This window comes from Drosophila grimshawi, unplaced genomic scaffold (assembly GCF_018153295.1).
Source record: "Drosophila grimshawi isolate 15287-2541.00 unplaced genomic scaffold, ASM1815329v1 contig_44, whole genome shotgun sequence".
In the NCBI taxonomy this organism is placed as follows: domain Eukaryota; kingdom Metazoa; phylum Arthropoda; class Insecta; order Diptera; family Drosophilidae; genus Drosophila; species Drosophila grimshawi.
The window spans coordinates 12,001,606-12,015,122 of NW_025063240.1; the positions used below are offsets into that span (position 1 = coordinate 12,001,606).

Genomic DNA, 13,517 nt, shown 5'->3' on the forward strand with positions numbered 1-13,517 from the left:
TTATAGCAATCCAATGGCACACTGCACACAGTGCACATATTCTGTTGTCAAGCGAATCCGATGCCGGCGAGGAGTGGGTACTAGATGTAGTGGGGGGTTGAGGTGTGTGGGTGGCGAATAGCACTCAGCAGCATCCCATCCCATCGGGTAAACAGCTGGCAATGATGCGTGTCGGTGTAACGGTTAATGCACACAGAGCAAAGCAGCGCAGCGCAGCCGATAAGCTCAGCTCCAACTACAAAAACAACTTTTCAACTTCAACACTTCATATTCAATAGAAATAATAATTATTGAATTGGTCGTAAACCAATTATAAAGTTGGCTTATCGGACAATGACAGCAGCACTAAACAACAACAATGCTTATTGGAATTGCGATGGGGACAGACAAATTGAACACCGAAAATGATCAAATTCTAAACTGCGTAAATTCGTTGGTGACGCTATTTATTATATATATGCACTTGTATTATTGTATATGTATCATATATATATATATATATATATATATATATATGAAAGCTGAAAATCAACAGACCTTACACACAACAAAAATAATGAGAACCAAAATATTAAAAAAAAACACCGAAACGGCAGGCAACAAAAACGAATTAGTACGCCATTTTGTTTTGAAGTGTATGCCGCGTACACTCTTGTTTATTTAATGGTATTAACGTTTTTGTGATTCACACAGTTTTTGCCTTTGGTACGCGTATTTGTTTGCTTGCGTTCTATCGTTATAAACAATAAGCGTTTTGAAACTGCTTTGTTATTGCAGAAATCAGCTGCAACGCCAACAACATATCGGTAGTTTATATATATCGATAAGATGTAAAACATAACAGCTGTTAAGTTTGTTCCTTACAGGTTGTCTCTACAAGCTATTGCTCTGTTAGTTATGGCTCGTTATTACAGTCACTTGGCGCCAATTGGCAGCTTTTAAATTAAAGGTTATTTTTTATTTTCTTTGAAGAAAATTTAAAATATAAAACAAATTCTTTTCCATGAACCCATACTGAAGTCACAATTGCACATTGCACTTACTAATTCTGTTCTGTGATGCTTGTTATAAATGTGAAATTCAAATAACAGCAGTTTTGCCAAACTAGTGCGCGCTGTTAACAACATTCGCGATAATGTTAATATTTTAGAGAGGCCAAGGTAGTGAATGGCAGCTGTTAGTTTTGGATTTTAGTTGATCGCGTTTGCCTCCTGGACGAAACTCGCAGCTAAAAGCGGTGGATTAATTGTTATTAAGTGAAATAGTTATTAATTGTTATTGTTGTAAGTGTAACTAAGCATAATCTAACAAAATGCTGCGCCGATTAACTGCGTGCAACTCCATTGGCAGCCAGAGGGAAACATTCAAGGTAGGAGCAACATATTCATAAAAATACATAATTCCCAAAATGTGCAAAATAATAGCAACAACAAAGATACTATTCTTAGAATATCAGAAGCACACTAAAAGTTGTGCTGTGTTAGACGACGCAGGTTATTCTCTGACAATAACAACAACAGAACTAGTTTTCAAACAGGTGCTTTCCAGGCATATGTTGATATTCTTGCTAAAAATAGAATAGTTATAAGTAAAAATATTCATTGGAGCAGCCTAGGTTGGCTTTGATAAGCGAGCGTGTTGTAGGGTCGCTGTCTGTGTGTCTGAGTCTATGTTTTGATAAGCGTTGCTTTGATAGAAATCACCCCACATGAATTAAATAGGTTCGTATGATGACCCATTGTCCCACCTACCGCGCGATCGTCGCAATAAATAAAGAGACAGCGGTTACGCAATTTTAGAACACGCACACAATCTCTACTGTATATATAAACTACGCACACAAGCTAATCATGACAAACAGGTATGCAAATAATGGGCGGCCATTAAATTGTAAACTAAAATACCTGATTACCCCCCACTTTCTCTGATTTGTTTTTTAGCTCATCGCATGCTGCTATTCGACAAGTGGCAAGCACAGGCGCCAGGGGAAGATCTATGAGTCTGCCACCGATGCAGTTGCCGATGTTAAGGATGGCTCCAAAATACTCTTTGGCGGATTTGGCATTTGTGGTATACCCGAAAAGATGATCGATGCGTTGAAGCAGAAGGGCGTTAAAGATATAACTGCGGTGTCCAATAATGGCGGTAAGTATAACAGCTCTATCAGTTATACAAATTTACAACAGGTGTCAAACCTGTTGCCAATGAACAAATGCACTCTGTAAGCTTACATTTCACCACGAATGCTGTTCGTAGAGTTGCCAACTTGCTTAAATTACCCACACACACAACTAATCTGCACATTTACAACTTTGTTTTCTTTTTTTTAATTCACGGGCTATCTTTCTTATCGGCAGGCGTTGACGATTGCGGTCTGGGTGTGCTGATTAAGCAGAAGCAATTGTCCAAGGTGATTGGCTCGTATGTGGGCGAGAATACCGAGCTGGTGCGCCAGTATTTACAGGGTGAGCTAGCCGTGGAGTTGACGCCCCAGGGCACCCTGGCGGAGAAGATTCGGGCGGGTGGTGCTGGCATACCCGCCTTCTTCACACCCACCGGCTATGCGACGCTGGTGCAGCAGGGTGGTGCACCCGTGAAGTATGCGAAGGATGGCAAAGTGTTGATTGCCAGTGAGAAGAAACCGGTGCAGTCCTTCAATGGTCGCAACTATGTTATGGAGGAGTCCATCTTTGCCGACTTTGCCTTTGTCAAGGCACAGAAAGCGGATCCCATGGGCAACTTGGTGTTCAACAAATCGGCGCGCAATTTTAATGCGCCCATGTGTCGTGCTGCAAAGATTACCGTTGCTGAGGTGGAAGAGATTGTGCCTGTTGGCGCTCTGTCTCCAGATGAGATTCATGTGCCCGGCATCTATGTGAAGCGCATCTTCAAGGGCAGCAACTACAATAAGCGCGTGGAGCGTCTACGCATCACAGAGCCCAAGCAGGAGGGCAAAGCCGCTGCTGAATCAAGTCCCGGTCAGGCTTTGAGGGAACGCATCGCTCGAAGAGTGGCGTTGGAGTTCGAGGATGGTATGTACGCCAATCTGGGCATTGGCATCCCAGTGCTCTCGTCCAACTATATACCAAAGGGCATGAGTGTTATGCTGCAGTCGGAGAATGGCATCTTGGGCCTTGGCCCGTTTCCCACAAAGGAAAATGTGGATCCAGATCTAATCAATGCCGGCAAGGAGAGCGTTACTGTTATGCCAGGTGCTGCCTACTTTGGCTCCGATGACAGCTTTGCCATGATTCGTGGCGGTCACGTTGACCTGACCATTTTGGGCGCCATGGAAGTGTCGGCCACTGGTGACTTGGCCAACTGGATGATACCCGTAAGTGAAGATTAGCAGCCAACCAATTTCAATAGCTAACTTTATCTCATTTCCAAATGCAGGGCAAACTTGTGAAGGGCATGGGTGGCGCTATGGATCTGGTGGCTGCGCCCGGCACTAAAGTCATCATTACCATGGAGCATAACGCACGCGATGGTTCACCCAAGATTCTGGAGAACTGCTCGCTGCCACTGACGGGCAAGGAAGTCATCGATCTGATCATCTCCGAGAAGGCAGTGTTTCAGGTGGAAAAGGGCGTTGGCCTCACCCTCCTTGAGGTTGCCGAGGGCTTCACTGTCGACGATATAATTGCATGCACGGGCGCCAAGTTCACCGTCTCGCCGAATGTGAAGCAAATGTCGCAAATACCCATTTGAGTTGTTGAGTTGAGGTTGGCATGTAGAAAGAAAGCTATGTAAAAGTTACTGTTCAGTTACTGAGGTGATATATGTGTGCATTTATTGTTGTTATTAAACGTGAAACAATAATCGATTTTATTACCATTAAAGTCAATTGTTTTACAATTCTGTTAATCGTGCCCCCCTCCCCCCGCACCGTCACTCATCCGATGGCCTTGGCCATGTTCTTCAATGCATCCGATTGGTGTGCAAGGCGCATTTGTTTGTTGAGAATATCAAAGGTGCGATTGTATTTGCTGCCGGTCTCGTTGCGACAGATCGCACAGTACTGCGAGGTGAGGAGGTGGAGTGGACTGCGAAAGTAAATGTTCTTCTGCATGGTCAGAGAGTTCTTGTAATGCGACAACATGTGCAGAAAAATCTCCAAAACGGACAGCAGTGCCCACAAAAAGATGTTCCAGCTGAACAATGTGGGTATCAAGAAGATCAGGAAGGAATTCTGGCGCTCATAGCCCAATATAATGTTCTGCAAAAAGGAGAGGATCATTTGATTTGTGTGTATGATGGATGATCATCCAATTTACGCTGCTAACGCCGTCCATTTTGATGTAATCCTCGCGCTCGTAGCCGGGCGTGATTTTCTTCAATTCAGACACCTGACTTATGGTTTCCTGGCCAACCAAATGCTTGGCCGAGATGTCCTCGTGGACATGGTGTTTGTTGGCCAGCACATGATCCACCTCATCGCAGATGGTGCCACGCAAATAGTGCTTGGGCACATGGAAGTTTCCATGCTTTCGATATCGCACTTTCATTTGATCGTTGACTGGTTCGCCGGTCTCCTCATCGTACTTGGGCTGTTTGACGCGTGCTGAATCGGTGTAGAAGTACTCAAACTCACCAGTTTCGCTGTTCTGCAAATTATATTAAGATTAGCTTCAGATTAAAGATTGAATGTATGAGATAAGCAACACAATTAGTTATCTACTGTGTACTGTCAACGAATGTTAACAAAGGCAAAGCAAATATATTCGTTCATGTTTAATGATGAAATTAACAATTCAAATTGAAATTATTTTCTATTGATCTGAACTTTTTGCACTCGTAGTTTGTCATACGGCACTGAGCAATTCTGATAAGGCAACTAAATTGTTTCTGTTTAATTTTTGTTTGTTATTGTTCGTCGAAAATAACGAGACTGACTATTCTGATAGTGATACCCCCAGTGGTTCGATACCGTCTGCTCGACCGTCAAATGATTCATGATACTCAGCACACGAAATAACTGCCATTGTACACATCTTACCACCATCATGTTTAGCTTGACACTAACCTTAGGTAGAACTCGGATTTTTTATTTTTGGGCTCGGGCATGCCCGACATTAATAATAATAACTTATCGCTATCAGCGGGACTTGAGATACGGCGCCTTCGGGCTTATATTTGCAACGTTTGAGGCTTATCATTCCGTTGGCTTTCATATTATTATTATACATGCTACAGTACTACAGTGCCTGTAGTCTCTCAGGTCTAGTCTACGATCCCATGGATGAGCCACGCCCATCAAATTGAAACTGTTGCATATGATCACGAAATGATTCTAAAACACGTTACAAGTCTAAACTTGCGTGATATTTAAATATATATGTCGTTAATCCTGACTGACAATGAAAATTGGACATTAGAAAACATGTTTGCTTAATAATAGGTACTATTATAATAATTATTTAAGTGTATGTAATTAAAGAGACCTCAACCGGCTCAAATAGTTTTTGAAATCAATAAACATTAGTGATAGGACAACTTTTACAAAAAGCAGATAATTCCTATGCATGATGTTATATATACCCCATTATATTGCCCTATTTCCAGTTTCCACAGTTTGTTCCTCAAATTCGTCTGGCTTACTTAAAGTAGCACTCGAAAACGACTTGATTTTCAACAGGCTATCATGAAAGGGTGCTTAACGGTTTTTACTACCTGTTCACTGATTGTCGCATAATTTGATGACAGCTCAACGATAAAGCTATGTAATTCAAGGCGTCGTCAATGTTCTCCATATACATGATTAATCGATAAACCCTTTCCAGTGATAAGTGCAGCTAGCTGCAATCTTTTAATGGGTCGAGATTATCAGAGTGCCACATGCGTCACACAATATACATATATGCAGCACATAGTATGCTCCGACTAACGATTGATGTTTTCTCTGCTTGTCTAACATTCAGTTGAGCATTCTATAAAATTGCGAAAATTGCCGGCAATGCTTAAAATGTGTGAAAAGAAGACTCTCTAAAACCAGTTTGTTTGGCCAGACATCATTTAAGTATTAAAATCTACGCTAAAATGTAAATTAATGTCTGGCTAATCGGCAAATGTGTTTTTTTGGCTCACCTTTATGGAGTAGACCATGGTTGTTTTGGTTTTTGTTTTATTACGCTCTTTTTTTTATATGTTGTTATTGTATTTGATTGGTTTATGATTGCTGGATAATAGTATTCTTATCGTTTTGTGATGCTTGATTTTCGAACTTAGCTGGGCTTTTATCTATTTATTCATTTTTCTAGCAATGCTGGAAAATAAACACAAATCTGGCTGCTACACATTTTTACATTGTTTATTTTGTATTTTGTTAATATTAATTTGTCGCCACACGTTTCATTCGACGTAAACGCGATGAGAAAATTACATATAATTAAAACCGGTTGAGCGTGTTGTTGGCTCTTTCTATTTAATTGCGTTTGAAATCGCATAAAATGGCCACAATTTCACAATAATTAAAAAACCGTATCGTATATTGTTGATATATATATATTTATATATATATTAATATAAATTAGTTTTATTTTCTCTCCGCCGACTTTTCGCAGCTAATTTCACGCGCACGAGAGTGGAAAGAGAATCCACGTCTGTTATGAACAGCTTTCGAATGAACAATAAGCAAAAAATAATAAATAAAGCTTTGGCAAATAATGAGCAAAAAGTACTCTATGTGGCAGTCTTAAAAATAGAGAGCAATACAATTAGATCGCTCAACAGCAAGTTGGCAGCGCCGTGTGGTGGGTTTCTTAATAAAAAGCTTTGTACTGGTTGCTGTCTTCGCTAAATGTATAACAAAGCTCACGCCTTTTGCCCAAATTGCAGTTATATATATGAATTGTGGTGCGTTAAAAACGATCTCGAAATTATTTTGAGTTTACTTTGCAAACCAGTTTTAAATTTTGGTGCCTCTGTTGATAAAAATATATATATATATTGCTAATTTTTTTTTTTTGACTTTGAATTGTTTATAAATATTTTTTTAACAAATTTATCTTGGTAGATTAAGTTTTATTTTTCTTTTTTCTTTAAGTGAGTTGTTTTGCACTTGTTTTGGGGGGTGTTGAGCTTATTCGAACTGCGTTTTTGATTTAGTAGCTGAGAGTTGGGCGCCTCGTTAGGTTGTGTCGCTCACTGCACCTCCCACAAATACTTTAAACGCTAATCCTAAGTAATAGTATAAATAGTGTATTCCTTTATCTTAATAGCCGCGCGTGTGATATACGATTTATATTAAACAGTAGTCGTTGAGTAGGTTTAACAAAGAATTATTTTTCTCGCTACTTTCGCCTGACAATGAAGTGAGTAACTTAGATTATCTTAACTGGAGAATCTTCAGTCATAAGCACTTTGCTCACTAATGAGCAGCGCAAGCAATAACAAAATGACTGACACACTGTCATTTTCAGTGTAAACAAATGTGTTCTCTATTTGGGTATTTTAGATTTGAATTATTTTATTTTTTATTTTTTTTTTGTTGTTATTTATTTTTCTTTTTTTTGTAGAACAGTTGCCAGCTTGTTAAAAAGTCATTAACCATAGCTCTTAAACTAATCACATTTTCGGTTTAACGAGCGTATGCCTTTTGCTAGGCTAATAAACATTTACAATTGTTTTTCTTCCTTGGGGTATGCTTATCAGTTAATAAAAACGCAAGCCAAAAAAAGTTTTCGGTTAACGACAAGTAAAATAGTCAGTGCTGTAAAAATCACTTAATGATAATTTATTGTTTGCTTATCACATAGGAATCATGTCAAGAATGAATCGATTTCATATCCAGAAACGACGACAACAAAAACAACAATCGCCTCCAATGATGACTATGATCCACACATGCATCGCAATGTGAAGAACCCAACCAAGTGAGTACTGAAATTATAATTCTCGAGTATTTGTTTATGTGACAATTACGATGATCTTCAGCAACTGGCAAACTTTTGCACACTTCCTGAAAGCATCCATTGGCACCGGTGTCCTGGCGATGCCCAGCGCCTTTGCGCATGCGGGCTATATCAATGGATTTATCTTTACTTCAATCATTGGCCTTCTGGCGCTATACTGTCTACATAAACTGGTAAGTTCAAGTTGCGACTTTGCTTTGAACTGTTTAGATTGCGGATTGTTCGATTGTTGCAGATCAGCAGCATGTACATACTATGCAAGCGTAAACGGGTTCCGTACATCACCTTCTCGGAGGCCATGAAAATGGGCCTACAACAAGGACCACCCTGTCTGCGCTGCTTCTCGCACATTGCCGCGTATGTACTCCTATCTTATAGATGCATACTCTCATATTATAGATGCATACCTCTTTAGTCCTTTTGTAGATGGATTTCTGGCCTTCTATCATTTTGGCATCTGTTGCGTCTATGTGGTCTTCATAGCGGAGAGCATCAAACAACTTGTGGATGAGTATTTGGTTGTATGGGATGTCCGCATCCACATGACCATCCTGATAGTTCCACTTCTGCTGATCTACAGCATACGCAACTTGCGGGTTTTGGCGCCATTCTCCAGTGTTGCAAACGTGTTGCTGGTAGTGGGTTAGTCCACAAAGCACTGGCAAGTCCATAAGAATTCTATTTTAAATATCGTTTTTCCTCTTCCTTAGGCTTTGGCATCGTTCTGTATTACATATTCGAGAATTTGCCACCGCTGAGCGTTCGCGAACCAGTCGTGCATTATTCTAAGCTGCCCACTTTCTTTGGCACTGTGCTCTTTGCCATAGAGGCAGTGGGGGTGGTAAGTACTTAAGGATTATTTATGGGAGCGCTGTTGCCACCTCGAACATTCTCCTTACACTCTGATAATAGTGGTAAACATTTGACTAAGTTGTGGCTCAAGCACTCTTTGACGATATAATTTTAGCTTGGTTTTTAAATTAGAATCGCATTTCTATTTTTGAGTGTAGCAGAGGTCAACCAATTACCAAAAAACCTTGAACTCTAGAGGTCAAACTATGATCAAAAAGCCCAGCCTTTTGAAAATCGGGTTACTTTTGACAAAGTTATGACTGTGGAAAGATTTGACTGACCTGAAAAACTTTTTGTGGCTAACACTTAAGCATGAACTTATGGCTATAATCATAACCCGCAAGAAGTTTTTTTTGCCATTTATTATCAGCTAGTTTTTCCCAATTTCCCAATCGATTATAACCGACTACAGCGCTCTCACTTATTTTGGTTAGATTTTGGCTATAGAAGAGAATATGGCCACGCCTCGGGCCTATGTGCAACCTTGTGGCATCATGAACATTGGCATGGGTATTGTGATGAGTCTGTATTTGCTCTTAGGCTTCTTCGGCTACTGGAAGTACGGCGATGAAGCTTTGGGCAGCGTTACTCTGAATATACCACAGGAGAAAGTGTAAGTATTATCCGAATATTAATTGGTTGCCATCGAAACCGAAATATTTTGTTGCTATTTTGCAGAGCCGCCCAGGTGGCGAAAATCTTCTTCGCTATCACCACATACATATCGTATGCGCTGCAGGGATATGTCACAGCGCACATTGTGTGGGGCCAGTATTTGAGTAAGCGTATCGAGAATGTCAAGATGCATACGCTCTACGAGCTAATCTTTCGGGCGCTGATTGTCTTGCTCACCTGTAAGCTGCACATCATTTCTAAATCACAAATTTCGATCAATTTATTTATATACATATATATGTCATATTTGCAGTTGGTTGTGCCATTGCCATTCCGGATCTATCGCTGTTCCTGTCGCTCGTCGGCTCCTTTTGCCTATCGATACTGGGTCTCATCTTTCCGGCCCTGCTCCACATCTGTGTTATCTACGAAGAAGGCTACGGACCATATCGATACCGACTTGTTTTCAATTTGCTGCTGTTGATATTTGGCGTTTTTGGGGGCGCAGTGGGCACTTACGTCAGCATCGTGGACATTGTCAACGCGATGTCGGGGAAAGTGGCCTAATCTGGCCTCATAATGTTCGCCATTAAAAACTAATACCAATACCAATACACATGTTTATTTGGCCTTCATTTAAGACTTGTAGCCCTGGCAGCAATGTTTGTGCAACGCTGCGTATGCGTAATCTAGCGTAGCCTTTGCGTGTAGCATATGCAAACCATGTTACGGGCTGTGTTTGTCATTTGGGTGGCTGCACCCAGCTGTTTGCACTGCTAATTATTACTGTCTGCGCACACACAGCGGGTGCATTATGGAAGAGGGTCATACGTTTTTTAAAAAGTAGTCCTAAGATGGCTGCTCTGAATTGCTGGTCTTTAATATTAAGTAGCTCTTCAGTTGAGGTTAGCAGACACACCAAGAGTAAGTTAACAAGTTAACAAGTCTGTGTCCTCATTTACCAGTTGCCTTGGGTTTGATTGGACCTGAAATGCTTTCTAATCGAAGCCTATTTGGCACTTGTTAGATCTGCTGTTTGTTGCCATTGCAGATTTTTGCTAGTGTTTTGATTATCAGGGCATAGTAATGCATAACAAGCTGTCAGCTTCTAGTATCGACAGCAATTTCAGCACTCCTTGTCAGCTATTGGAATTATTGGATAAAACTGAATGAAGTTGACCCCCCATTTTTGCTTGCGGGCTGTTTGTCAGTCAATCGAGTTACTCAGCATTGTGTTGAAATTTCCTCTCCGAATTGCAGTGTTGTCCATCTGAATTAATATTTGAACAATAAGAATGTTATTGTTGTTTAAAGTCTTACATTTATACAAATGATTAATTATATATTTAATGAATCGGCCTTGAATGAGTCACAAATCGCTGGTTACTTATTGTCACCTAGAACAATGAAATTTCATATTATCGAAAATGTCTGTCAGTTCACAGTCTGAATTTATATACATTTTATGATATTCTTTCTTTTTTTTTGCTCATATATTCACAACGACATTTTAGAGTTGCAGTAAGTAATTGCGTTGCAACATTAATATGATAATATAATTGCTTAAGTTAGAAACCCCAAAAATGATGCTAAAAATGTCCAACAAAGTGAGTAATGATCACAGAGAAATCGGCTCTGCTCCTTTCAATCTTTCATCATAAATCCTATTTAAATGAAATTTTGTGTTTTTGCATAAGTGAATAATAAGTTTTTTATTAAGTAATTTAAACCTGCTGATATTCTTTGAGGGTTTTAGAGGAATTCTTGGCTCAGATACAATTTTGAACATTATCGATTGCAGTGCCGGGGCAAGGACTTAAGTGTGGCCAGAACGTAATGTTTGTCGATAAATACTAATACATGCATAATTGTGTTGGCCTCCTGTTTGTGCAACGCTGCCTATGCGAAATCTAATGTAGAAGCTGCATGTGGTTTATGCAAATCATGTTGCCGCCTGTGGTTGTCATCTAAATGGTTGTATTCTACATGCTGTCGTTTGGTCTGGTAATAATTACTGCCAGCACAGCCACAAGCCAATAGTCGCCTTGACCTAAGTCAAACAGCCGAATTTCTTTTAACTTTAATTAAAAGCTAAGCGGAGCAGGTATGTGGTATAAGTACTTATTGCTGCTGCTACTGTTGCTGTTGTTATCCTGCAGTTCAGACAGTCAGACATGCGGCAAATGCAACGAACTGTAATTAAATGCAACCGCAATTAACAGAAAAGCACCCGCAGGTCAGCACTGTACCCCTTTCCAAAGTCAGCCGACTTAAATTGTTTTTGGCCGCTCCTCTTGCGCTCCGTCGCATTTTATTTACAATGTTTGTAGCTCAGGTTCCTGTCTACATTCTCCACAGTCTCACCTCCTGCGGCCACCCACACACATGCCACATACGTTGTCTTCTGCAGACCACAGTGCAGCACAATGTCCGCCGGCTACAAGAAGCCCGAGCACAAGCCAAGTACACATTGCCAGCGAGGGTTGCGCAACTGCCAAGTGTTGACCAGCAGTACAAAATGTGAGCAGAACTCATCAAGCTACCCTCGGCGTGTATGTGCGACATAGTGTGTTGAATTGCCCGCTGCTTTGTTCGTTTAATTACTCTTTTGACGGAAATAACACACGATTCCTTTTACAAATGGAAACAAAATAGAAATTGCACAATTGCAGCCACTTACTTCGGTTGAATTAACTTTAGTCAGCTCTGCGAAATGCTGCAAAAATATATTTTGTATACTCTTATGGTCAATTGGTCAAAATTTTCCAAAACTGTTGCAATTTTCAAACATCAGAAATTTAAAAAAAGGCTTGGATTGTCTACAAAAATTACGTTGAAATGAGTATTGACATCAATATAAAAACTTCAATAACAAAATTGGTTTGAATTAGGGTGTGCAAGTGCATTCAGTCTGTGGTTCCCTTTACCATTTGTATGTTCTTTTTTTTGTTGCGCTTCATTCTGACAATTTAAATAGCAATGAGAAACAAAAAGTTGACCATAGTTTGATTGGCCGTCCTTTGATTCTGCAGCCAGTTGTTGTCTGCTGCTCTTGTCCTGTCCATCAGTTTCACTTTGAGCGCGAGGCCAGGCAAATGAAATGACAGGTTTATTTGTTGTTTGTCAGTTGAGAGTGTTGTTGGTTTTTTGTTGTTGTTCGTACTGCCAACTTTTCCATTCGAATAATTTGTCGCTTGAGCATTTTAATTATATTTGTGCAGGGAAGCCCTCAACACACAATTTAAGTGATTCCGGCCACTTGACTCCTATGCTCTGTATATTGTAGGGAATAGTGAATTACACAAAATGTTAGGTAAACATATGTTCTCTTTCATTGATCAGAGCAAGATATCCAAGCTTTTCAAATTTATTATTTATTATCTACAGAAACAATTGTGCGCCAAATTGAAGTAGAAAATGGCAGAAGTATACGAACCGTTTTCAAATCCCATTTTGTTTCACTTTAAAGGACTTATTCCTTTTGTTTGCTAGCCAATATGAAAAGTGTGCATTGAATTGAGCTTTCAGCAAAATTATAAAATGATGAGCATAGTGCAACTTTTCATCTATTATCATCATTTGTTTGATCAAGCTGTATTGCACAAAATTAATTTTATAGCCATAAATATATGTATGTGTATATATTACAACTTTTAACCTTCATACTTATAGTTAAATCGGTATCTGGCTAAACAATTTCCAAAATTGTTTGCATATTGTGCAAATTTGTAGACAGTGTTTATTTTTGTTGTTTTTTGTTATTTTTGGCCTGGTGGAAATGTTTCGCGCAGACTTTTTGCAGTACAATTTCATCCATGTTGCATATGAATTTATGGCTTGTGCATAATTTTGTAAAATTGCAGAAAATAATTTCGTTTACATTAGGTTTAAATTAGAGTTTGAATTAAGAACTTGAAGTATACTTTTGGGGCAATGCATACATATTTATTTAGAAATTAAAAATAAGATATTTTTCATATATATTTAATATATTTTTAATGCGTACTAAATCTCGTCCACAACTTTTAAAAAATGTTTTAGGAAATATAAATTTAAAATTAAAGTTATAAATTAAATGATGATTAAATTTTAAATGAAAATGAAAGAATGTAAAAATAAGGATATAATAAATGTGGG

The 13,517-nt window shown here is 39.4% G+C and overlaps 3 protein-coding genes across 3 annotated transcripts; 2 read left to right on the forward strand and 1 right to left on the reverse strand.

Moving 5' to 3' along the window:
* The first annotated feature begins 1,178 nt into the window (after positions 1–1,178).
* Positions 1,179–3,842, forward strand: LOC6558257 (succinyl-CoA:3-ketoacid-coenzyme A transferase, mitochondrial). The gene is made up of 4 exons (XM_001984461.2): positions 1,179–1,369; positions 1,941–2,145; positions 2,358–3,334; positions 3,397–3,842. The coding sequence occupies exons 1-4, from the start codon at positions 1,313–1,315 to the stop codon at positions 3,709–3,711; spliced, it is 1,554 nt and encodes a 517-aa protein (XP_001984497.1). The 5' UTR covers positions 1,179–1,312; the 3' UTR covers positions 3,712–3,842.
* On the reverse strand, positions 3,772–6,579 carry LOC6557041. Its single transcript, XM_001984460.3, has 3 exons — positions 6,088–6,579; positions 4,278–4,607; positions 3,772–4,219 (listed from the first exon to the last, which is right to left on the reverse strand). The coding sequence occupies exons 1-3, from the start codon at positions 6,103–6,105 to the stop codon at positions 3,896–3,898; spliced, it is 672 nt and encodes a 223-aa protein (XP_001984496.1). The 5' UTR covers positions 6,106–6,579; the 3' UTR covers positions 3,772–3,895.
* Positions 6,580–7,105: 526 nt separating this feature from the next.
* On the forward strand, positions 7,106–9,992 carry LOC6558444 (proton-coupled amino acid transporter-like protein CG1139). Its single transcript, XM_001984459.3, has 9 exons — positions 7,106–7,313; positions 7,758–7,874; positions 7,936–8,086; positions 8,149–8,270; positions 8,329–8,555; positions 8,624–8,754; positions 9,200–9,378; positions 9,444–9,619; positions 9,694–9,992. The coding sequence occupies exons 1-9, from the start codon at positions 7,309–7,311 to the stop codon at positions 9,945–9,947; spliced, it is 1,362 nt and encodes a 453-aa protein (XP_001984495.1). The 5' UTR covers positions 7,106–7,308; the 3' UTR covers positions 9,948–9,992.
* Positions 9,993–13,517: the final 3,525 nt, after the last annotated feature.